Below are 27550 nucleotides of genomic sequence, written 5' to 3' on the forward strand. Positions count from 1 at the left end.
GATGCAAACCTTTATTTTGAAAAGATGACCTTCACCATATAAAACAATTGTGTGGTGTGGAGACGTTTCATATGAACTGTTCCTCAGACTGAAGCTTCTTCACAGGAAACACGAGGCTCGAACAAAGTCATGTCGCTGAATGTAGAAAAGTGAAAACCTCGAAACCATGGCAACGCTCACCGAGCCGAGACGGTCAGCCGGAGGGGGGGGGGGGTCTCCAAACCGTCCATGTGGCAGTGTCGTCCGGCAGGCGTTTCAGGTGCAACAGCTGTTGAGGAACTTCTTGAAGAAGTTCCTGAACTCCGTGTTGAAGACGGTGTAGATGACGGGGTTGAGGGCGCTGTTGAAGTAGCCGAGCCACGTCACCACGCTCATCAGGGCCGGCGGCACGTAGCAGTCCTCGCAGCGGGCTCGCATCGTGTGGAGGACGAAGAACGGCGTCCAGCAGAACAGGAAGGCACCTTCAACAGAAGAAGAAGAATCTAAGACAAGAGAATTCTCAGGGCTGCTGGACTTCATGCCGAGTGTTGGAAGACATTTCGCCCGTAATCCGAGTGGCTTCATCAGTTTGTGTTTCTCTTGACCCGACCGGCTTTATAAAGATCTGTCAGGGTTTTGTTTCTCTGCTTCAACCTGATGGGAAAATGTCTTTATGTCGTCACACGAGACCAGGGGTGGCCAAACCGCGGCTCGCATGCCGCATGCAGCTCTTTGCTTGTCGATGTGTGGCTCTCCGATCCATCAACTGGGTTACATCACATCAAAAAATTTAAAAGAAAAGAAAAGTGACCCGGCTGGGAGTCAAAACCTCGACTGCAGCCTCTGAACCATCAGTGCACCAATGAGAGGGTGTTCAATAAGGGTTTTGTGAGTGCGTCACTCAGTTTAATCTTTTCCATAAAACTTTAAGCCCAAACTAAATTTGCCCTTCATTGATGTAAAATGAGAGAGAAAGAGGAGGGGCAGCTCCTTTCCTTTGGTTAAGAGTGTGTGTCCCTTTAAGACAGGGAGATACTGAGGCCACATTTACATGTACAGGTTATTTACAAAAATGTATATTTCCCCCTCTTCGTTTACAAAAAAAAATTAATTTACACAGACCCTCATAGCCGCCTGATTCAGAGCTGCTATGAGCAGCCAAACCTGTAAGGGGGCAGTGTAACGAGAAGCATGAAGCCATAATAGCCAATCAGAATCCTGGAAAAAAAAAACCCTGACCTCACGAATGTGCAAGTTATTTCCTGTCCTTTCAGTGAAACAGTTCCTTTGTTTGGACTGATAAAGAAGCGGAGCTCCTCCTGAATATAAAACAAATAAAGCACAAGAACAAGCAGCGTTCACCGGATCAGTTTCACCACAGCGTTCAAACTGTGAACACGCAGACGACGCTTCGCCACATATTGTGACGTAAATTTCCGTCTCCCCCTTTTTTTAGATGCAAACAGAGACACAAGAGTTTTTCAAAATCTCCACCGTGGGCGGAGTTTTCAGAAATCATTGTTTGTGGCGACTCGTAGCTGCGTTCATGTGGAAATACAAGCGACATATCACCGTTTTGTAAATACCCGGGTTCGTGTGAACAAGGCCCGAGTGTGCCTCTACTGGTGGGTGTTTGTGTGTGATGGACTCTCATTTGATGTCATTTGGTGTTTGTGTGAGAGGGAGTTTGTCTTTAAGCCCACATGTGTACGATGCGGCTCTTTGAGAAAGTATTTCGAAATTACTTTTTTTTTTTTTTTTTTTAATTAGTATTGTTTTTAATCAAAGTCACTTTAATTGTAACCAAGTTTAATTTGGGTTTTCCTTCGCCTCTGTTGACACCAACCAGCCGGCGGAAACCGTCCTTCTGTACGTTGAACTCTGCTGCCAACATTTACTGAAGTATTTGTATTTCTTCTGCGCTCTGCCAGGGAGTCTGTCAAACCGAACCATGAGAATTAGCAGCACGCTGGAACGTGTGTGAGGCCTTACGTAATAATTGGATTTCACATTAAGTAGCTGGGAGGATTAGCTGCAGTGTGCTAAAGGGAAGTGCTTGCATGCATTAGGCCCGGGGCTGGCTGCTATTATTAGGCGTGCCCGTCCTGACGGGTGTCAGAGCCTGTGATGGAGCGGCTGCAGCGAGGCCTTCAGGTGCCTCTGATCGCTCATTATCGTGCCGCTGCTCACTGCAATGCCGACCGGAACAGCAGAGCAGGAATGTCAAGTACAGATCAACTGCTCCGATAACGAACCAGCTCAAACTCAAGCTTGTGAAGGCCGTTTGATGTCCTCGCGCTCGTGGAGGTGATTAAGTTTGTGCATGAAACCGATTCTGTGGCTGTAATCTGGTTCCTCGTCAAAGCAAAGCATGTCCCATTTGTGACCGTATCATGATGCAGCGGTACAAAATGAAGACTGGTCCAGAGTTTGAGGTCAGTCGGTGACGGTTTGTGTTTGTCCTGTGATGGACCGCTCATCCGTCCACGTTTAACCTGCCTTCACACATCAAAGCTCCTACAGACTTTGCTGTTCCAACAATCTTATAAGTTCACAGCTCCACGGTGCGACACCAATCTAATAAACCCCGGACCACGACACTGTGTGCAGATTGCACCGTTGAAAAGAATCACGCTGAATCGCAGCCGACAACGACGTGAGTCAACAGCGTTGTGCAAGAATAACGTTTGGAGAGAAATCCTCGAAAAGAGACGCCAAACCGTGCTGCCACAAGGAGCTTGAAGCGAGTACTTGTTAGCCTCTACCAGTATTTTACAAAACACACGACGTGTAACAGGCTGCAGCAGCAGCTACGATCGACACAAACATCTGACACGGTCCGATATTGATTGCAGGTCACTTCTGGTCACGAGATCATGACGTCCTTGAACCGGTCTCACAGTGCGACGTAGAACCACGGCTTTAGAGCCAAGACCAAAGATTTCATCTTGATTCTCCGGTGACTGCTGTCCTGCAGCCGTGACGTTCAGGCATTGTGTCGGGCCTTTAGCTGGGATCAGATCCAGAACATTTAGGCTTTGTAGAGATTCGAGTCGCTGGCTTTGGGAGGTCGAGGGATAAACCGCCTCTCTCTCGTCTTTGTATCTCCACCTCTGCTCAGTTCTGCTCATCACAGGGAACGTCATCTCTCGACTGAGTGATTAAAGCTTCTTAATCGTAACCAGCGTCCCATCACAAATGGCAAGCCCCCTGCAGCCCCCTGCAGCCCCCTGCAGCCCCCTGCAGCCCCCTGCAGCCCCCTGCAGCCCCCTGCAGCCCCTTGCAGCCCCCTCCTCTCCGTCTGGTGTCAAAAATGTGATTCAATTTGCTTGATTTGTTTTTGTAAATAATAATTTCTTCTGCACTTTAAAAGTCAAGTCAGTAAAAAATTATAATTAAAAGAGCGGAGGATTCTCACAAAGAAGATGAAAAAACTGAAGAACTTAAAATTAAGCAGCTTAAGTTTAATATTTAGGAATGAAGAAAAAGGTTTTATTAATATACAATATCTGAAATAATGAGACATATTTTGAGAAAAAAAAGTGAATTTGTTGCCGGGGTCAGCTTCCCTTGGAGACCCCCGATGTAACGGATCAGTTCATCTTCATGACGGAGAAGACAAGCAGCTCGAACTGAACATTGTTTCCATCACATCCTCCACGTCCTTCCTTCTCTCACAGGGACGGAGGAATCAACCCGTAAGGTGTCCAGACCCGTCCAGCTATGGATTCAACCTATTTTCAGCCTCACCTCTGCATAAGTATGTTTTCTGAAGGTCAGCTCTGTGCAGGACTCGTCTCTCTGGAGTCACCAAGACAAGCTGAGCGTCATGGGAATGAGCCCCGGACTGAATGAGAGGAGATTCTTGGTGCGAACAGACCTGCGCACCAATCCGCTCCATGTAAACGGGACAATGTGAGCCATCAATCAGAACCTATTCACTCAGTTTGATCAAAGAAGTGATGGCGTGAACACAGTGAGGTGAAGCTGCTCTGGTTTCAAGTTCGAAATGTTTTGGGTTAAAGGAGTGGCCCTGTTTAATGAAGAATGGTCTGAACACCTGAAAAATATTAAATTAAGTGTGAAGTAACGCCGCACAATATATTACAAATGTATTCCAAAATCAACATTCAGGATATGCAGATTGTAACTGAATTTATGTCCACAAGCTTCTTCCTAAATTATACTTAATATGAGGCTTTTGTTTTTAATAAAAAAAAAAAAAAAAATCACGGCTGCAGAAAATCTGTTGAAATTAAAAAGCTAGTCAAGTAGCCTGTTCAGACTTGTAATGCCACTTTGTACCACACGGTGGTGTAAATAAGACCTGTCAAACTGAGTTCAGCTCCAGGCCCAGTACAGCTAAATGATCTCCATTGTATTGAACTTGTAAAATTATCGCTTGGTATCGTTTCATTTCTGACAAGTAGTTTCACTTCAGTTTTAGTGCAAAGAATATGAAGAAATCTTGAAAACCTTTTATGCACTTCTTACAAAAAAACTGAAATATCCAGCGGACAAATTAGCAACAACAATTCCTCTGATGAAATTCCAGGTAATGTATTCTTTCTTATTTTTACACTTTTTAAATTTAGATAAGACTCTCTTAGAAAATGAAGGACAAGATATTTTATTGATTCAATTGGTAAAATTACAAGTTAACCATCCTATTCATAGTTAACCTTAACTATACATGTCAGTGGAGTGGTAGTCTGTCAGAAGTGTGATTCAAAACAGTAAACCACCAAACCTGCTTCTACTTCCTCTAGACCCCCACTGCCCAAAAAACGAGGGCTCATCCCGGATCTGAACCAAGGACTCACAGCCGAAGCAGGAATGAAGCCACTGGAGCAGTGGTCTTCAACCCGTCGATCTTTGGCCAGTTAAAAGTCAGTAATCTTTACACCGACCAGAGTTTTCCTGCAAATCTGTCCCTCTGCCTCCAATCTCTGCTTGTTTCCTGGAGGATTGTCGAGCAGAGCTCCTCCACCTTTTCTGCACTAAAGACTAAACAACATAACTGTTCTGCACACCGTCAGGATTGGGTGTGATCCATGGTCGGGTACCAGCCGGCGGCCCGGCTTTGAGCACTGTATTGTAACATGCACAAACTTATGTTCATCCAATTAGAAGTTTAAAAGGAAAAACACACTGCCGCTGAACACACTCCGTCTGTGGATTTCTCAGCTGAGAATTAGAAAGAAACATACTTCCCAAATGTGGAGACACTTTCAAATACTGCGAGTGGTGGATCATTCCTAACTTGATTTGATGCTTCAGCTCAGCAATATAAACTACAATGGCTAATATCTGTAAATATATTTCACTACTGTGCTATTAATTTACATGTCAGTTGTCAAATGTGTTTGGCAGTAAAACAATACAGCATGAGGCATGGATTGATTTCTGTATTTCTAAATTTTAGAATATAAAAGTTGTAAAGTGAGGCTGAAGTGGATGGTAGATCTTTGCCATTTGTCTGACATGAAAAGTGATCTTTGCTTGAAAAAGGTTGGTGACGACTGCTGTAGACCAACAAGACGGCTTGAAAGCAAGTTTTGACCCACATGTGTAAAACATTAAGACAATGATGACCAATTAAAAAGCCAACTGGCTGATGGAAGCTTCCTGAAGATAACACCACTGGACTCACTGTTGCCACCTGATGAGCAAACATGGAATTACTTCAAACGTACTCATTGTACCCGAAAGGCTCAAATATGCTTGACGCTAAATACTCAGACACTAACAGAGTCATCTGTCGGCTTCTACAATTTGGGAGGTTACCAGGGAGCTTATATCTATAAGCTGCCTAGTATTGTATGGGCATGTGAATTATCAATGAATTATCCCCCCTGGTGTGTGAGTGAGAGTGTGAATGGGTGAATGTGATGAGCTATGTAAAGAGCTTTGGGGCCGCTCACACAGCCGTGAGGCGCTATATAAGTGAAGTCCATTTACCATTTATTTATCCCCCCTGCTCACAAAAGCAACAAGTAGTGGTTTTGGAGTGAACTCACCCACGACGACAGGCAGCACCTTCATGGCTTTGCGCTCCCGGCTGTTGATCTTGGCCGTCTTCTTCCTGCGGGGGTCGGGGTTGAACTTGATCTCGGAGAAGCTCACGGTGGGCACGGGTCTGTCCTTGAACTCCGACGATGGGAAGGCGGACGGCTCGTCGGGCGTCTCCGTGGGCTCCCGCTCGATGATGGGCGGCAGCGGCGGCGGCAGCGAGGCCAGCGGGGGCAGCGAGGCGGCGGCCTCCTGCAGCTTGCGGCAGGCCTGGATGCTGCTCTTCAGCTTGGCCTTGCGCGCCTCCTCCCAGCGCCGCAGGCCCCGGAACATTCCGCAGTACAGCATCACCATGATGGGACAGGGGATGAAGAAGGAGCACATGGACGAGTAGAGCACATAGTCGCCGTTCTCCAGTTTGCACTCGGTGGGATCGCGGCCTGGAACGTTGTTGATGCCGAACATGATGGGCGAGGCCACGGCCAGAGCCAGGATCCACGTGGCGGAAAGCAGCACCGTCTGCCGCATGTCCACGTGCTTCCTGTTGTAGTTGAGGGGGATGGACACGGCGATAAACCTGCAACAGGTGAAACTCACAACGTCAGCAACACAGAAATACGACTGTTATGCTACTATAGATGCTGGTGAAGGGTATCCTGTGAATCTGGCTGAGGAAGACAGAATCTAATGTGTAGTTCTCAGTGAAATAGAACTTTGACCCAATATACTGGTGATCACAGCGGTTCACCATCACACATAAAAGTCACAGTCATATTAAAATGATTAACCTGACTCAAACTAAAAAGTCGAAGTTCTCACTCAGTCTCATTTCCTGACATTTCTACAGTCATCAAATCAAAGTAAATTCAGTTTAATCTGCAAAATGTATTAACAAAGGAGCCTTTTCTGCCAAATGTCCTTTGTTTGGAGCCACAAAACATGTTTAAACCTTCAAAACAAAGAAAAGGCAGCCCGAGAGCCATTTTAGCTGTTGCTTCCTTTCATCCATCCATCAGGCATGTTATTTCCATGTTATTTTTATTTTTTTCATTAACATGTTATCAGTTTCAGCTGTTGGATGTTTTATCCATGTTGTGAGCGTCATCACACACTGTGTTAGTGCTCAGTGGTTTCACACGTAACATTACAGGACCTGGACAGCCTGAGAGACCAGATTAAAGTAAACCCCACAGGTCTGTGCAAATCTGGGTCACGGCAGCAAAGAAAATCCACCAGTGAGGTGAAGGTGAAAAGAGACACTAAGAGGTTCTTATGGAGGAATAAACCTGGCACACACCTAACGTATTACACGCATGTTTGCTTTGCTTTTCAGTTCAATAGTCTGCATACACAAAATATTGGATGCCAATTTGATGTCGATGTGCATTGACCTCCACTGTTTAGGCCTGAAAAAGAAACCAATGACGTTCAATCCTGCGACTATTATACCTAAATGGGTCAAACGTCTCCGACGGGAGAAACATTGGAGGCTCCACTGCTCTCTAAGGTGCAGGACCGGTGTTGCCATGCAAACTGACATTTCAGAACTCTTTATGTTCATCACACCGAGGCAGCAGGAAAGTGTGCAAATCACAAAAATGTAGATTTCAAATGAATGGCTTATATATTTAATGACAATCCAGACCTATTACTAATCACATTGTCACATTATATAAATTCTAAGTAATCATATAAAGTACTGCAAAGCTCTCAAAGTACACCAAAAGTACCGTGTAACAGTTAAAATTTTACTTCATATGAGTTACAACAATGAATGTAAAACGAGCCCCAAAAATGCTCAGAATTCATCTCCTGGCAATCTAAGACCCTGTTTACACGACAACGACAACGACAACGACAACACCTAATCCGCAAAAAAAAAGTGGGGGCGTTTACACTGCAGCAGCGGACACAGAGACAATGATGTAGTTAGTATGCCGGGCCACTGGAGGGCGCTGTTGCTTGATTTTGTAATGAAACTACACAGACGTGTCCAGAGAAAATGGAGAGAACCCGACATCCGCATGGACTGATGAGGCATCGGATGATATCAGGGGAGAGTCTCACCTATTAAACTACTGATCTGGACGATAAAACTAGAATATGGACCGCGGGTCGTACCACTACGCCGCCGCCATGTTTGTTTACAACTGAATGAGCAGGAGGGAGGGGGAGAGATGAGCATGCGCAGTAACAGGCTCTGTAGCCTCCATCAGTCTCTGCAGGAGGGATTTGCAGTGTGAATCTTTCCACCTTGGGTGCCGGATTAAAAACTTTGCGGATACAGTGCATCCGCAAACTGGTGTCGTGTAAACGGACCCCCCAAAAGTAAAGAAAGTTTTGCGGATACACTCTGATTCGTTGTCGTGTAAACGGGGCCTAAGAGTCGTTGTCTTTTGGGGGCGTTGAGCAGCCGCCGCAGCTTCGGCTCTGCAGAACTCGCTACTGCTCACCACAAATTTCATCCTCAAAACATGGCATGTCTGCTTCAGCCCCCCTCTTCGGATCCTGCCTACGCCCCTGGGACCCCCCCCCCCTCCCACATTGATTCCCGCCTAAAATGGCTAAAATCACATCCAGTTGTATCGTGTGATGATTTGAGCATTTTTAAGGAGGCTGGTCTTATTGAAACTGATTTAAATGTAGTGTGGTGTGCTGACCGCTGAAGTGAGAGGAAACACCACAGAGATCCAAAGAACTGATTGAAAAAATCTCAAAACAATTTAAAACCGTCCATTCCACTATCTTGAGTTTTTCCTCAGTTAGAATCTGCATTTTTGTTGATATCGTTTGTTTAATGAGTAAAACAAAGTATATCTTTGTTGTTCACCTGCATTTAAATCAATTTCTTTTTCGGTGGTTAAATTAAAAACAAGATTAGACATCAAAACGTGAACATTTCTTGATAAAGAACTCAACATTTAATGCGGTTGTCCTAATTTCTTCACATGACTGTATGTCTACAGGACAATGGAAGGTGGAACTAATGGCATTAAAAGATCTTGACTCAGCATTTACAGACGCCACAACACAGTAATTCATCCATTAATACTGGTTAGGCACACTATCAGGTGATTTATAAATCCACAGAAATGCTCCGTTCAAATATAAAAAAAAACAACTGTGATTTGGGCCCCAGAAATTCCTATTTTAACGTTTATAACGTTTAACTGTGTCCACTTCAAAAGAGAGTTGTGACTTTGTTCTTCTGAGTTTCTGTACAGAAGAAGTCTTATTGTTAAGGAGAGCTGTCACGTCCGAAACTGCACGGAGTACTCATACTCCGATAAAGATCCCCGATACAACTCGAGGAGTATTACGAGACATCATCCGTCAGCGACGTCAAGCAGCAGGGAGACGAGAGACGAGCGACGTCCACAGTTTGGAGATTCTCTAATATTAATGAAAATCACAAAAGTAAGACAGACTGTAAATGATGTTCTGACAAAATATCAAGAGCAGAAAGAGTTTGTACAACACCAGCAACTTCATCACCAGCAACTTCATCACCAGAGACCAGCAGTAGTTTAACAGCTCAGTGGATCAGGAGGATTTTACGCCGAGCTGTGCTACATGCTAAATGCTAAATGCTACATGCTATGACTGGTTCACGTGCGGTGAGGAGGTTCACGGCAGCGCATCGCCTTCACATATCGTTTTCATATGGAGTATAAATCAAGCTCTGTGGCATTCCATAAGTACTCGTATCGGTACTCGGAGGTACTGAGGAGGTACTGAGGAGGGAGGTGACATCACCCGAGTCCCATCAGGGGCTAATTCGGTCTCTCCTGACAGTCGCGGCTGGGAGGCGCAGCGAAGACGCCGCCGCAGGAGGAAAGGTCTTCGGACTGCGGCGGTGTTGGGAAACAGTAAAAGGTCAAAACTTCAGCGAACTCCACGTCGGTGTTGAGGAACCCAACTTACAGCAAAAGTCTCATGTTGCAGCCATTTGATTGATTTTCTCTTTTTTTTTTCTTTCTTTACTTTTTCTTTTTTCTGGAACGTCAGCCTTTTAGCAGCTCCATCTAACCCTACTCTTTTAAACATTTGGCTGTTTTACCATTATCAAACGTTTTAGCTATAATTCCCAATTTATTTATTTTTTTTATCATTTTACTAGGGGTGCACAATACCACTTTATTAAAGGTCAAGTTGAAATACGAGTGCTCACCTTTAGCTACTTGCCGATACCGAGTACCGATACGAGTATCAAATTACTTAATCCCTTTAAGTCTAATTCGTAACTCGTATACAAACGATGTGCGAAAACCACACAGCCTCTGTGTCGACGGGACACACACCTCCAACACCTCCAGTCAACTACTGCGTCTGCAGTACACAGAGGACAGTACACAGAGTGTATCTACACACTGCACTATGCGTACTGGAGGCGGGGGTCACCAACACGGTGCCCGGGTCACCAGGTCGCCCCCAACGACCACAGGAGTCTCCGGCGGGCCTCCTTCTAAAAATAGAGTCACTTATAAGAGAGATGCGTCTAAAATGACATTATATTTTGTTGCTTCTCTTTTTTAATCACACTCGCATTCATATAGATTTAAAAATCACAATATATTAAAAAATGTAAAATTAAAAATATGTTTATTATAAATGACGCTAGATAGGTTTAGGTCAGGGGTTTTTATGAGTACTCCTTGCAGTATCAGACCAGATAGCCAGTACTGGCATCGTTATCAGAGACTTTTCTCCTTTTTTCACTGCATTCAATTGTTTTTCTTTTTTGTCGTTATTAATAGCTTCAGGATTTTTTTATCTTTTTAGCCAGGAGACGCCGAGCGCTTTAGAGCATGAATCAAGAGTGCAAATAGTATAAAAGCAAGTTCAAATAATAAATAAGTAAAAGTATGACAAGAGGGACTTTAATAAAGCTTCATGGAGCCGAAAGAGCCGCAAACAAATCGAACCTGCAAAGACAATCAAGGCTTCCCGGACGGAAACAAAACAAACCAAAGCCTGTGTGAGACGCCGACTTCAACACCGTCTCCTGCTGCGATTCCCCTCGGCGCTTGACTTTCCTCTTCTCAGCACGAAGCAGGGAAGCTGGTCTCCAGCCTGTCAATCCAGAGCAACGACATCTGCTGCAGGACAGGAGTGTGTGATTACACACACCATCTTCCTCTCCTCTGCCAGCCTCAGTTCGTCTTCAGCCTCGCTTCCCAGAGACGTTCGGACCGGCCCGACCCCCAATCTGGAGCCACAGCTTTCCAACCCGCCGAGTGTTTGAAAGCCTTTAAATGTGATCAGCAAGTCACTGTTCACACCTGCCAAGGTGAATATTAGAGCCACACATTTTATGGAAAAAAACCTCTTGAACACATCATGAGTTGTTGGTGGTAAAATAAATGTTTACTGCAGCAGCGACAAAATCAAAATTAAACAGTTTTTGAATTAATTATGGAATTTTTGCAGGCGACAATGTGAGGAATTGCTACTGGTCACATAATATTTTCCGGGTAATTGTACTGTAACCCGGCACTAATATCTGCACGAGTGATATATTTGCACTCAGTGTGTAGATTCCATTGGTTTTAACTGTGACGCCTGATCGGTTCTGTGTGGTGAAGATGTGCCGAGAGCTCCAGGGGCTCCAGAACGGTAATATTAATGTGAGGGAAGACGAACACACGGTTTGTCTGGGCTCTGGCTCCTTTAGGATGGACTGACGTGCAGGAGAAGAAATATGGTTGGTAAAAACAAAGAAATGTATTTATAGAGCAAAGATTCAGACTGGGCAATTCACAGAGGTTGACGTTCCTCCACCAGGATCCACGCGGGAAAAATGAAACCCTTTAGGATCCAGTTTTAGTTGTTGACGTACGTCTCTCACATGTTGTCAAAACCTTCCTGAAAGAACTTCCTCATCACACTCAGACAAACATGTATTTTCAGCATTTAAATTTCACAGATCATCCCGGGTCTGTTGACGTCTTAGCATCAGGGAAACTCCTGATAATCCCGAGGCATCGTGTCATAAGATCCCGCTGGTTCACCGGATCTCACAACATCTCGATTCTCGTTGGGAAAAACAATCAATGATCATTTTCACAACATTTCAGGCTAGTCCTGCGGCTGGAAGACTCTGAAAGTTGGTTTTGTTTTTAGGCTGAATCGGTCAAATGTTGATATTCTGGCCGGCGCTGCCGCGACGCCATCTTTGATATCCCAGAATCCCTTGCGGCAGGTTTCCTACGATGGCGTCAGTTAGGAAACATGAACAGTTTGATGGATCCAGAATCCAGTTTGATTGTACACATATGGACTTTGGTTTGATCGATTTAGGAAACTGCAGGTTGGAAATGAGTGGTGAGGGTCTGGTTTTGGTGTTTTGAGAAAAAAAGTATCAAAAACATATTAAACCACATTCTAATGAAATTTAACAATATGAGATACTAGGGATGTCCCGTTCACACTTTTTTGCCCCCGATACCGATCCGATTTTTCAGAATTGAGTATCGGCCGATACCGATACTTTCCCGATCCGATACTCACATTGCTATTGCAAATATACTCAATAGTCTATTTTTGGAGCGACTAAGATGTCTGAAGCTAAAAGCACTATTGGCAGAAGCTTTGTTTAGCTAGAAATTATTGTAAAACTCACTTATTGAATCAAAATTCTTCTCTTTCTCTTTAGTTGTTGTTGTAAACTCAGGGTACATCCACACGACGAAAAAACAATCTTTGTCCTCCCTGGCCTTCTCCCAACAAACCGTCCACACCTCACTATGAACACGGCTCAACACGAGGCTTCAGGGCATGTAGTACACATGCCAGGCCTTTAGGGGTGCTGTGACTCACCAAACACAATAAAAAAGCAGAAGAAGACAGACCACATAGAAATTTAGAAGTAGACTTCTGCACATAAACACACAAACCACTATATGTAACTCTAGTTTTATAGGTCTATTGCCCCACTCCGCCTGCTTCTAGCTTCTGCAGCTCGACCGGAGCTTCTAGTCCCTGATCGTTGTGGTTATTAGGGGACGTTGTGGACCGCGTTCTTTTTATTTATTTTTTTTTAGATCGGCGGGGTGATTGGCTGGATTTGTCGATCCCCGATCACTCACAAATCACCAATATGGGCCCTGATTCGATATCTACCGATCGGATCGGGACATCCCTATGAGATACAGTTTTAGTACCGTATTTTCCGGACTATAAGTCGTTCCAGTGTCGCTCCAGTCAACAAAAGTGTCATGAAGAGTTAAAAAACACATATAAGTCGCACTGGACTATAAGTCGCATTTATTTGAAAATTTATTTCACAAACTTCTAGAGTAAGAACTAACTTCTAACCTAGAAAGGTTAAAGTTATTCAGACTTTTGGTTTTCAGAGTGAAAAGGACCATCGGTGGCAGGTTCACTGTGAAGGTTGATTTATCCTGAGCCGTCGTCACTAGATTCACACTTTATCACTCTTCTCTGCCTTTTCTCTGCAACACTTCGGCCCGTGGGGACGTCAGACGTGAGAATGCTAAACTAACCAGCTGATCGGTATCCGAGCTGAGCCGGCCGGACAGAGCCCGCTCCCCGCCCGCGGACATATGGAAATATTTGGTATATGTGGCTAGAACGTTCTACTCTAAGCTGCGTTATCCTCGTTTTAAAAGTCTCCAGACAAATCTTATTTGGGCAAAAGGAGCAGAATTTAGTTTTTCAGTCATAAAAAGGCTCCCTGAACGACGCAAGACGATGCCAAACAGTGAGGCTTCATAGTAGAAGAGTCCAGGTCCAGAACGTTCTCCTGTAGGAAACGTGACACTGTGATACATGAACACAAACGAGACCCTGAAGATCTGAGATTCAACATTAAGCAAGAAGAAAATATTTAAATGGAATGTATTACAGATACTGACACCACTTTTCTAAATGATGAGTAAAAATATGAGGACTAACCTTTAATTTACTTGCTGATGTATGAATATTTTTTTTTTCAATCATTGTCAGATTTTTATAATTTCTTGTTTTGGGACATTTTGTTTGTTAAAATCTCTTAAAAGCGAAGCAAAGCGACCTGCAGCCCGTCGGTTTCAAAGGTAAAATGAAGGAAAAAGTCCACGTTCCAGCTGCTTCTTGTTGCCGCCGGTCAAACTAAACCAGGAAGTTCCTCATTCCTGCTCACCAGTTACAGTTTAGTCAATCATCTCGGGGTGTTTCACTCTCCTGTTTGGACTTCCTGTCAACAGACTGAGCCATGCTTTGACCTCCAGGGCTTCTGAAATCAGTCCTCCGTGGATGAATCAGATGAAAACCATCAGAGAGCAGAAGACTCCCCTCCAGTGTGTAAACATCAGCAGATCCTCTGACCACCTTCCTCTCAATTATTCAGGTTCTGTCGTCCAGTTAAACTTTTAGAAAGCTCGGGCTCGTCACCATCAGTCTGCGTTAGCGTCACCAGGCCCGGCGCTCTCTGATGGAATGGCATTTTGTGGAGCTGGAAGCCGCCTGGCTCTTCTCATCCCTCAACATCCGCCCAGGCTTCAGATAATCTCATTGAGTAAAACTAAGGAGTGGCGAGTGAAGCTGGCAGTTCTCCGCTGCAGACACATCCTTCATCTGGGGCTTTAAATGGTCCATTTCACTCCGATTCCTCTTCTTCTGGGGCTTTTAAGGGAAACACACTTAGAGGCTGTGGTCATAATTCCATATCAGTGTAAACGGAGGCAGACATTCGGGCGGAGATGTGACGGTGTTGCTGAATCATCGCTCAGCGTTGATGAATCCGCCTGAATGACTCCGACGTTAAAACGACTCCAGTCTGTTGGTTAAGCTTCTACTTTGACCTGCTGCCTATAATCAACTGCACATTTCCTTCATCCTGGGGATCTTCATCCACCTGCCCACTACAGTGAGACATCCGCCTGCCCACTACAGTGAGACATCCGCCTGCTCACTACAGTGAAACATCCACCTGCTCAGGACAGTGAGACATCCACCTGCTCACTACAGTGAGACACCCACCTGCTATCTGCTCACTACAGTGAGACATCCACCTGCTACCTGCCCACTACAGTGAGACATCCACCTGCTACCTGCTCACTACAGTGAAACATCCACCTGCTACCTGCCCACTACAGTGAGACATCCACCTGCTCACTACAGTGAGACATCCACCTGATACCTGCTCACTACAGTGAAACATCCACCTGCTACCTGCCCACTGCAGTGAGACATCCACCTGCTCACTACAGTGAAACATCCACCTGCTACCTGCTCACTACAGTGAGACATCCACCTGCTACCTGCTCACTACAGTGAAACATCCACCTGCTACCTGCCCACTGCAGTGAGACATCCACCTGCTCACTACAGTGAAACATCCACCTGCTACCTGCCCACTGCAGTGAGACATCCACCTGCTCACTACAGTGAAACATCCACCTGCTCACTACAGTGAAACATCCACCTGCTACCTGCTCACTACAGTGAGACAGCCACCTGCTACCTGCCCACTACAGTGAGACATCCACCTGCTACCTGCTCACTACAGTGAGACATCCACCTGCTCACTACTGTGAAACATCCACCTTCTATCTGCTCACTACAGTGAGACATCCACCTGCTCACTGCAGTGAGACATCCACCTGCTACCTGCTCACTACAGTGAAACATCCACCTGCTACCTGCCCACTACAGTGAGACATCCACCTGCTCACTACAGTGAAACATCCACCTCTCACTACAGTGAAACATCCACTTGCTACCGGCCCACTACAGTGAGACATCCCCCTGCTACCTGCCCACTACAACGAGACATCTGCCTGCTACCTGCCCACTACAGTGAAACATCCACCTGCTCACTACAGTGAAACATCCACCTGCTACCTGCTCATTACAGTGAGACACCCACCTGCCCACTACAGTGAAACATCCACCTGTTACCTGCTCACTACAGTGAGACATCCACCTGCGATATTGAGACATTCAGTAAAGTATGAGGACAACTGTGGAACAAAGCTCACATGATGTGACACAGATATCTTTGACTCCCACAGGATGAATCCCAGTGACTTTGGTGACTCTTCCTTTCTTTTCCTGCCACCAGAGGCTTTATTTTAGTTTTTTCCTTTATAAAATATCCCAATGTCTTCCTTCTCCCACCACCGTAGGCAGACATTATTTCAACTGTATTTCCACTGCTGAAAAAAGGCTCATAACATTTGACCCAGATATCAAACTCCCCAGAGGATGAATCCAACCGAACTGACTTTTCCTCCACACAGGATGTTGGTATTTCTAGTGAAATATCTCAGCAGCTATTGGATTGACCTCTGTGTTCTTGTTCCTCAGAGGATGTGTCTGACAGCAGGAATGTAATGAACTCCTTTGCAGCTCTTTTCTTCGGAGGACTTTGAATTGATGGTATTTAGTTTTGTGTCTTATGCTGACGATATAATTAACTCTAAGAACGGAGAGTATTCTTGATAAATGTGTTTACATTAGAACCTCTGGGGAGCGGACCTGGTCAGAGCGACACCCTGTACTGGACACGTCACTGTGCACGGACACACATTTAACTGTTAACACACCTTAATGAGCGACAACCTGCCTGACGAGGACAACGGACAAGTTTTCCTGGAAGATTTCAAGCCGCGCGCCACTGAAACGGCCAAAATACCTGGGCTGGACCCGATTATTGGAATATTCAGGCGTTGTGGTGTCAGGAGATTACTTTTGAGATCTGAAGCACCGTGCACCGTGCTGCTCTGTAAAACTCCTCCTCCTCACGGCCCTTTCATGCTTATTGCGGCTGCGGCTGCAGAGAATACTCGTAACGTCAAGATCGTCATCCGCCCCTTTGCGCAGGGTCCGCTGCGGCACACTGCGGTCGACCGCGCAGTCCAAACTGTGTGACCTGTATACGCCGACTGTGCATGCTCCAGAGCTACTGGGCGCCTGTGTGCGGACATCCTCCGTCTCCCCGTCTGAACAATCACAATTTAAAAGCAAATAAAGAACCAGAGGCTCAGAACCCCTGAAGTGAAACATGAACTATATGAGGAAAGGTGGAGAACGCCGGGCAGCAGAAGTGGAGATAGTTTCACGATCGTTATGTGACGTTATGGAACGTAAAGGAAGTGAGTGTACCCAGAGTGTAGTATGGATGCAATCGTGTAGCACACCTGCGACCTGAGCACAGTCTGCAGACGGACAATGCACAAGGCATGAAGGGGCCTTAAATTTGGGCTGCGCAGACGGTTGGAGGGTCGGTCGACCGCAGAGGGTCGGAGCCTAGCGCACAGGGCGGACGACGATTTTGACGTCACGCGTACTCTGAGCACACGAAAGTTTGACTTTCCCTTTCCAGCAGAGAACATAAGGCCCGGGGGCCAAAACCAACCAAGCGGCTCCAATCTGGTCCCACCAAGCAAAGAGGTTATAGAGGATTTATACAAGTTTTTATTTTGACATTTCATTATATTTTGCACCAGAATGTTTCATTAAAATTCACTTGATGTTGAGATTGTAGTCATTTTCAGGACTAACTGTATGATCTTGCAAAAATATAGACAATTTCATTATTACATACTGTACGTACACTGTGACCACAATATATATATATATACACACATCTTTGTATTGGTTGTATTGGTTTGTATATGTATATATATATATATATATATATATATATATATATATATATATATATATATATATATATATATATATATATATATATATATATATATATATATATATATATATATATATACACATCTTTGTATTGGTTCAGTTATATACTTTTAAATAACCATAACATACTTGGTGTTTGGTTCGTTCGACATCAACCCGTCCCTCCAAAGAGAGGACACCTGTCTTCGGGGGACACTTGCCCTTGGATCTTTGGGCGTCCCTACATCAGAGGTTTTTACTGTATATGTTGTTAGAAACAGAGAGATCCTCTTGATTCCTGCCGAGCAGATTAAGATCCTGGTAGATCCTCTTTAATCTGACAGGGCACAGGTCAAATCGGACCTTCTGTTTAGAATCATTTCAAACCTTTAATCTGGGTCATTTGGACCTGACTGGAACAATAAAACAGATTCTCAGCTCTCATGGTTTGTTTTGTTTGTCTTGTCAGATTGTGACACGTGAAATCATGTTCATGTTTCATAAATACTAAATACCTCCTAATAAATCCTTGTCAACTGTAGACATACTCATTACTAATTAATTTGATGCAGCAAAATGCCTTAAACATATCAAAATGATTATAAGTTCTCATGTAATTAATTAGAGGTGTTAAAAATTTCTTGAAGTGATGATGATGATGATTCAAGGGTCAATATCCATCCATTTTATCGTATTGTGCTTTAGAAGTTGGTGATTGCGTTGGCGTTAATCAATAATGGTTGATGTAAACTGAATATGTATGTTTCTTAGTAAGTGTATTGAAGCGAATGTGGCTCAAAAATCTATTTGGAATGTAGTAACAGAAATGCTTCTTCAGTTTCAGATTAAACTGCATTTCTTGACTCATAAATAAAAATTACTAATCAATCATTGAAACTGTATTTTAATTTTCTTTGACAATACTGCTTATTCTGTGACTTAATGAAAATGAAAGAGAAAATGATGATTAAGATTTAATTTTCAAAAGACACAAATAGTGACCAAAATTCATTTAGAATTGTCAAATTAGAAAATTTAAATGCATGAGCAGAAATGCTTTTTCATTTCAAGGATATAGCTGCATTATCTGACTCATAAATTAAATTAATCATAGTTCATCCAAACTGCATTTTCATTCCCTTATTCAGGTTGCACATTTTATGGCAGAACTCAAAAGAAAAGGATCAAAATTCAATTCGACTTAGTGTTTCCAAGCGGCGCAGGAGAGTGACGTCAGAGGCCGCTCTACTGCTTCTGACTGCCAGGGGGCGCTGTGCATATCTGAGCTTGAGCAAGACATGAGGGGCAAAGCAGCTCTTTATGTTACTGAATGACGAGAATCAGGTTAATAAAAAGACGTGTTCACTGAATCGTTCAATGCTTGTCGGGAGGAGCCCCGAACTGTGTACCACTGTACGTTCAGTGACCACCGCACGTTCAGTGACCACCGCACGTTCAGTGACTGCACTACCTCACAGTACGTGAGCAGGTTACTGAACAAGCAGCGTTCCCTCGCTATGACATGAAAGTGAAAAAGTAATCCCCTCTTTAGGTTTTCTTTTGAGTTCTGTTACAAAATGTGCATCCTGAATAAGAAAGTGAAAATGCAGTTTGGATGATGCGTTAATAATTCTATTTATGAGTCAAACTATGCAGCCAGAAGCTTGAAATGAAAAAGCATTTCTGCCGATGCATTTTAATTTTCAAATTTGACATTTCAAAATAAATCTTGGTCACTATTTGCTGGAGCATTTTTTGAAAATTAAAAACTTAAATGTAATTTTCTTTTTCATTTTAAATAATTTCAAATTAAAATGGATGACTGATGACTTTTAATTTATGAGTCAAAAAATGCAGTTTATTCTTAAAATGAAAAACCGTTTCTGTTAAAACATTTCAAATTGACTTTTGAGCAACATTCACTTCCATAGTAAGTGGTCATAACGTTGTAATCTACTCATAATCCTTCAAAGACATAAAAAACTGGATTTCTTTTCAACCCGTTAGCAGCTGCTGTATAGTCTCAAGGTAACTTAGATTTCTTTTTAATCGTTTCAACCAAAGGTCACATTGACTTTTTCCTCCAGATGTTTGAATTGAAACTCTGCAGGCACGTCTTCTTGTTGCTTTGGGTTGATTGAAATGAATTCCCAGGAGTCGGGAGCATAACGAAGAACACCCTTGATTGTTTTATGTGTTCTTGTTGGAAGAAGCACCGATGTTAAAAGCTACAAAAAGGCAAAGCACCAAATGACCACGAGCCAAACCACTGACCTGTCGATGCTGATGGCACAGAGGTTGAAGATGGAGGCGGTGCACAGCATCACGTCCATGGTCATCAGGGCGTCACAGACGGTGGTGCTGAGGGTCCACACGCCGTCCTGGAACTGGAATAGACAGAAACATAGTGAGTCCGGCTCACGTGTGGACAACCAGTACCAACTGTGAAACCACCTGAAGCGCTGGCTCCAATCTGGATGCGAGGGCGCCCCGATGGACCACATGTAATCTGATGGCATCTAAAACAACTCAGTGGAAAATGTTTTCGGTAATATTCTACTCAAACTTGCTTCGGGGCAACACTGTGGCATGACTCAAGAACACAATCAGCTCTGGAGAGACGCTTTTCCATTTTGAAGCACCAGATAATGCTCTTGTTGCTCCAAGGGGGAAAACAACCAAAAACCTGGACTGAAGCCGTGTTTTGTTCTGTTTTCTTTCCTCTGAAGTCACGTTGCTTCTGGTTTCAGAGCTGCAGCAATCGATCATGAATGGAGCACATGTTTTCATGCTCGTTAGAGAAAGAATCTACACTTGAGCTGCGTTCGGACCATCAAGCTGCTTGTCATCAGAATTACTTGCTTTTAGGAGGCACCAGTGGTAAGAAGAGTCTTTATTATTTCTGAACATTAAAATTCATCTCCTTCAACTCGTGTTGTCGTATTCGGGGCCTGTCGTTTTCCTGAGCTTGTCTTGACTCGGTCTCAGTCTCTTAAAGTCTTGGTCTTGATCCAGAAACTACCTCCACTTCTGCTGCCCGGCGTTCTCCACCTTTCCTCAAGTAGTTCATGTTTCACTTCAGGAGTTTTGAGCCTCTGGATCTTTATTTGCTTTTAAATCGTGATTGTTCAGACGGGGAGACGGAGGACGTCCTCACACAAACGTCCAGTCGCTCTGGCGCAGTCGTCGCGCGGTCACAAAATTTGGGCTGCGCCATCAACCGCAGTGGGACTGCGGCGGAACCCTACGCACAGGGGCGGATGACGATTTTTTATGTCCCCCGTACTCTGCGCACACGCAGCCGCAATGAGCACGAGGGGGCCTTCAGGTGGTCTTCATTTCAACACTACCTTTAACATAATTGCAGTGATAATGGGAAATCTTGTAACACTAGCATTAACATGTTAAATACTCTCAAAAAGATAGGAACTTCTTAGTGTCCGTAGGTAACTGCAGGTCTTCACTCGAAAGAATGTATATGTGGCGTCCCTCCAGGCTCGATCCTGGTCCCACTACTGTTCAACATCTGCTTGCTTCCACGGTCTTCCCTGGTATTATTGCACATTGACTACTTTGGAGTTTTGTTAATGCATTTTTGACAGCCTGAACAGGTCATATCTCTCAGCAAGACATCAGTTCATCAACATCAATCACTGTACCTCCTCCATCACTCCTTTGCTGCAAGGCGTCCCCCAGGGTTCGGTGCTTGGCCCCCTTCTGTTCATCCTCCCTCTTGGCAATATCATATGTGAACATGGTCTCCACTTCCACTGCTACGCCGACGACATACAGCTCTACATCTCAAGCAAATCCATCACCTCAACAACCTGCTCCACCCTGACCAACAACCTGCTCCACCCTGACCAACAAACTGCTCCACCCTGACCAACAACCTGCTCCACCCTGACCAACAAACTGCTTCACCCTGACCAACAACCTGCTCCACCCTGACCAATAAACTGCTTCACCCTGACCAACAACCTGCTCCACCCTGACCAATAAACTGCTTCACCCTTGACCAACAAACTGCTCCACCCTGACCAACAAACAACTCCACGCTGACCAACAAACTGCTCCACCGTGACCAACAAACTGCTCCACGCTGACCAACTGCCTCAGTGAAATAAAAACATGGACGCAAAACAACTTTCTACAACTGAACTATGACCAATCAGACATACTAATCATCGGCCCCCAATTCCCTCACAAAAAACACCTACAGCTTCACCCTGACCATCGACAACTCCACCCTTACGCCATCACCACACATCTGTAATCTTGGAATCATTCTCAACAGCAACCCTCACCTTTGAAAAACACATCAACCTGATCACCTGGACCGCCTTGTTTCACCTCAAAATCATCGCCCGTCTCCGCATCTCATTCTCCTTCCCTGCCGCTAAAACTCTCATCCACACTTTCATCACATCCCGAACTGACGAGCGCTACGATATTCTCTACGGCTCATCTTTTAAAGTCCTCCATAAACTCCAGTACATCCAGAACTCTGCTGCCCGCCTTCCCACCCGCTCCAACTCCCGGGAACACATCACTCCTATCCTCCAAAACCTCCAATGGCTCCCTGTCCCACAACGAATCCAGTTCAAAGTCTTCCTCCTGACTATCAAAGCCCTCCATAACCAAGCCCCCCCATACCTCAGAGACCTGCTCCACCGCCAGACTCCCTCCTGCAGCCTCCATTCCTCTGATGTAAACCTTCTTTCCCTCCCGCTCAGAACCAAACACCGAACATGGGGCGATAGAGCCTTCTCCATATCTATATTTTATTCTTATTCTTATTAACATGCTCAAACCTTCGTGAAAATTTGCACACACATCAGAAGTGATGAAACATTTTATATTTTATGGTGCGCGTGCACGGCGAAATGGCTCCATAGCGCCCCCTACATTGTTTTCACATTCGTAACATCTAGAATGGGCAACACATTTAACTTGTTTCACCCACATCCAAGACATTTTGTAGACATATGCAGCACGTTAAGCCACACAAAAACGTCCTTGACAGCCAAACTCTAAGCCCAACAGGACGTCCACCATCTTGTGTTATGCGTGAAATGTTTGAAACAAGCGCCTTCTAGGGGGCAAATCCTAGAGGCCTGAAGTCTGGCGAGTATGTACAACAGGCCTTCCTGATGAAAACTAATCAATATGTTACTCAAAACTCAAAGGGCGTGGCCATGGGATTTCAGTGAAAATGTGATGCTTTGCCCCCGGCTAGCTCAGTTGGTAGAGCATGAGACTAACAATCTTTAGGTAGAGGGTTCGTGCCCCACGCCGGGCGCCACCTTCCCGTGGGCTCACCACCTACAGGAAGGTTCTTAATTGGTGCGATGTGATCTGGGTGACAGTGCTGAGACTGCCACCCCCGCGACCGGGAAAAGGATAAGTGGAACAAAATGAATGAATGAATGAATGTGATGCTTCGCCATGAAACAGGAAGTGATGTGTAACTCCCCTCTACTTGCTGCAATCTGCCTAAAACTTCACGTGTGTCATCACGTCGCTGCCGTGAACACGTCCATATTCTAAAGTGCATTCAGTCACAGCACCACCTGGTGGTGGCAGGAATTTCAACGTTTTTGACATTTTGATGTAGGGTGGCTTTCACACTGCACATCTGAGGGCGCACAAAACACCTGGACATCATCACGCAATTACAACAGTTGTGTTTGTGGGCGCTTTCGCCCCAAACTAACACTGACCAGAGAGGAGGAAAAGTGTGACGAATAGGAAACCCTGCTCGTTGATTGGTGCTTAATGAAACCAGAAATCCCACCCCTTTAGCCGGCTCGCGGCTAATGGCTAGATACTGTAATATATAATCTTCAGATCAGTTACCAATGAGCACCGACCTCACTACTTCTTCCTCACTACTTCTTCCTCACTACTTCTTCCTCACTCCTCCACTTCTGCCCACGAGACATTTTCCAACTATTTCACACTGTTAGCTGTGATTGTTTACTACCAAAATACACTGCGCTCTACGTCCCATCTTCTCGATCCGTCAGCTGGAAAGTCCGCTGATAGTCCTGGATCACATGTTTGCTGAGATAGTAAAAACCAAATCCAAACGACAGGAGGAGGATGAAAACTGCTCGAAGTGAGGGACATGGTGGTGAGCGAGGGGCCCCGGCTGCTCTGTGACCCCTGGAATGAATCCAGTCTGAAGAGGAATGTACACACTCTCTAACCTCTCAACTCTGGAGACAAAGACTGACACACTATGGCTGCACAATGATGGCAGTTCAATCAAGGGGTTGATCAAAGGTCAGTGTGTGTGTGTGTGTGTGTGTGTGTGTGTGTGTGTGTGTGTGTGTGTGTGTGTGTGTGTGTGTGTGTGTGTTGGGGGTGGGGGGGTGAAAGGTGGGGATAATAATGAGCAGCAGACTGAGAATGATGCTCAGGAGACATGTGACAGGTCACTTTAGGCCACATTGCCTGACTTCTCCCCCTTTCTGACACACACACACACACACACACACACACACACACACACACACACACACACACACACACACACACACACACACACACACACACACACACACACACACACACACACACACACACACACAGTATACAGGAGAGCCAGGGAAAGAGACAAAGAGGAGAAATTAATATTTTACCAGTCTTTCCTCCAGCTTTAGCAGTTTGGTGGCTACTGGTCAGCCAACATGGCAACCTGCTGTTTTGCTGCAAAATAAGGTTAATGACTTTCACTTTCTCAATCAGCCATCAGATAACTTTTTAAACTGAAACTTTCTGCCTTAATATTATTCCACTCATATTATGCTGCTCTGGAGTCACAGTGCTGCGCCCAGAGACGCTGCACATGCTGCTGCTCCGGTAAGGGAGTGAAAAAAAACTAAAAATGGAAGTAAACAAAACTGCATTAATTACGTTACATTTTTCTTTACGATTTAAACGTTTCAAATCAATTAATTAGATCAACGTGTTATTTTTGACAGCACTATTACTAATATAATACAATTTAACTAACTACATACATGCATACATGCATACATACATACATACATACATACATACATACATACATACATACATACATACATACATACCAAGTTATACAGACAAATTAGGTAATGGATGTCAAATCAAAAGATAAAAACTATATGATTAATGAAGAATAATCAAATAAAATGGTTAAAACCAAATAAAATTTACTAAAAAATAAAAATAAAACCAAACCAGCCAAATGAAAAATGTAAAATGTAATTATTTAAATCAGAATCAGAAAGATTTCATTGCTCGGTACTATAGAAATTTACATTTCCACAGTATGAGGAATTTCTTTTGGTGTACAGGAGCAAAACACAAAACACAAAACAAAGGTAAACAGAGAATTAGAAGAATAAATATATGCAGTAAAAAATAATGTGACTATGTGTTGGTGGGTGTTCAACTGGGGGGAGTTGGGTCGCTGTTCATATGTCTGACCGCAGTGGATTAAAAAATACAGAGCACTGTAAATGTAAAGAAAATGTATGCATCTTCTATCAACTTTTAAAAGTTTGTTTTTCAAAACGGTCTATATATTCTATTGATATTGATATTCTATATTTTGGTGTTTCAGTAGATTTGTAGTCTTATCTGTCTTTTGTTTTCCTCTGACCAGACAGACCTCAGATCATCCAGACAATGGCGTCACTCTGAAGAACAAATAAGGAAAAGTGTGTTGTGTTGAGGATCAGAAGACTTTTTAATGTCTCCTTCCCTGACTGTTTTCGACTGAGCAGGGCAGCGTGTCGTCTCCAACAACACAGTGCCTGATGACCTTACTTCTTCCTCCAATCAGCTGTTTGTGTTGGATTCAAACAGAAAATCACTGACAGCTGAGATGATTCCCCTGCTTCAGGTTTCCCCTCAGATAAATCTGTTTAGGAGGCTGGAGTCAACTCTGGGCTCTGTGAGCTGCTGACTGGGTGCGTCCTCCATGTGAACAGGTGTGATGGAGTGTGAACAGGTGTGATGAGGTGTGATGAAGTATGATGAGGTGTGATGAAGTGTGATGAGGTGTGAACAGGTATGAGGAGGTGTGAACAGGTGTGATCAGATGTGATGAGGTGTGAAAAGGTGTGAACTGGTGTGATGAAGTGTGAACAGGTGTGAACCGATGTGAAGAGGTGTGAACAGGTGTGAAGAGGTGTGAACAGATGTGAAGAGGTGTGAACACATGTGAGCTGGTGTGATGAAGTGTGAACAGATGTGAACAGGTGTGAAGAGGTGTGAACAGATGTGATGAAGTGTGGACAGATGTGATGACGTGTGAACAGGTGTGATGGAGTGTGAACAGGTGTGATCAGATGTGATGAGGTGTGAAAAGGTGTGAACTGGTGTGATGAAGTGTGAACAGGTGTGAACAGATGTGAAGAGGTGTGAACAGGTGTGAAGAGGTGTGAACACATGTGAGCTGGTGTGATGAAGTGTGAACAGATGTGAACAGGTGTGAAGAGGTGTGAACAGATGTGATGAAGTGTGGACAGGTGTGATGACGTGTGAACAGGTGTGATGAGGTGTGATGAGGTGTGAAGAGGTGTGATGAGGTGTGAAGAGGTGTGATGAGGTGTGATGAGGTATGATGAAGTGTGAACAGGTGTGATCAGATGTGATGAGGTGTGAAAAGTTGTGAACTGGTGTGATGAAGTGTGAACAGGTATGAGGAGGTGTGAACAGATGTGATGACGTGCGAACAGGTGTGAACAGGTGTGAACAGATGTGAGCTGGTGTGATGAAGTGTGAACAGATGTGAACAGGTGTGAAGAGGTGTGAACAGATGTGATGAAGTGTGGACAGGTGTGATGAAGTGTGAACAGGTTTGATGAGGTGTAATGAGGTGTTATCAGAAGTGATCAGGTGTGCTCAGAAGTGATCAGGTGTGATGAGGTGTGAACCGGTGTGATGAAGTGAGAACAGGTGTGATGAGATGTAATCAGGTGTGCTCTGGGTATGCACTAGGTGTGCTATCTCACCTCTGAGTAGACGAACAGCGGCAGCACGAGCACCGCCAGCATCAGATCCGACACCGCCAGACTGACGATGAAGTAGTTGGTGGTGGTCTTCAGCGCCTTCTCCTTGAACACGCTCAGACACACCAGCAGGTTCCCGCAGATGATCACCACGATGAACAGGACGCCGAGCACTAGAGCGGGCAGGTTGCGCCCCTCCACCACCACCGCCGCCGCCGCCGCCTCCTCATCCGCCTCCTGCGCGCTCAGGCTCAGGTTGTTCGCCATGCGCGCCACGGCTGCTCCTCCGTCGGTCCGTCCCGGTCCGAGCCACAGCAGCGCGGCCAGCCGGCTCTCATGAATCCGGGAGGAACCGGCCCCGGCACTGCGCTCTCATCCCGGAGTCCCCTTGACCCCTTGACCGAGGAGCTCCGGTGCGCTCCTGCGCGCTTTACGCAAAGCGCCGTCCGCTCAAGTGGGACGCACACAGGTTTTGTGAGGTGAAATATTCATCCAAACAGCTGTTAAACACATGAAGTCCTAAACCGTCTCAGTCACAGACCCGCTCCACGCCCGTTAAACATCCGCATGAAAAACGGACAAGTTTCTCCAAAGACGCACGGAAATGTTGGATGAAGTGACGGGTCCCTGCCCGACTCTCCGCGTCTCCTCCCCGGCTCTCCGGCACTGTGTGGCGGGGTGGAGGTGTCCGCGGCTCCGCCTGTCTTCACCTGCAGCCGGCTGGAGACCACCGGGGCCAAATGAAGCGATTAAAGCAGCTTATCTGCTGCGCTTTACGCGGCGTCCTTCAGCAGCCCTGATCTGAGCTCCAGCAGGAGACACGGGCTGGCCATCTGGGAGCGCGTGCCCGCCACGACGCGTGTGCGCGCAGCGCGCCGACCACTTCAAAAAATATCCACAAATGTCTCAATCAGATT

General features: G+C 45.0%; 1 protein-coding gene across 1 annotated transcript; it reads right to left on the reverse strand.

The window, feature by feature from the left end:
- On the reverse strand, positions 1 to 26971 carry drd4a (dopamine receptor D4a; the record flags this gene model as incomplete). Its single annotated transcript, XM_080474935.1, is given in 5 exon segments — positions 1 to 461; positions 6000 to 6568; positions 19900 to 20012; positions 26637 to 26926; positions 26929 to 26971. Coding segments are annotated over 5 exon segments (1221 nt in total). The 3' UTR covers positions 1 to 255.
- Between the last annotated feature and the right edge of the window lie 579 nt (positions 26972 to 27550).

Source organism: Lipophrys pholis, assembly GCF_963383615.2.
Source record: "Lipophrys pholis genome assembly, chromosome: 11".
NCBI lineage: Eukaryota > Metazoa > Chordata > Actinopteri > Blenniiformes > Blenniidae > Lipophrys > Lipophrys pholis.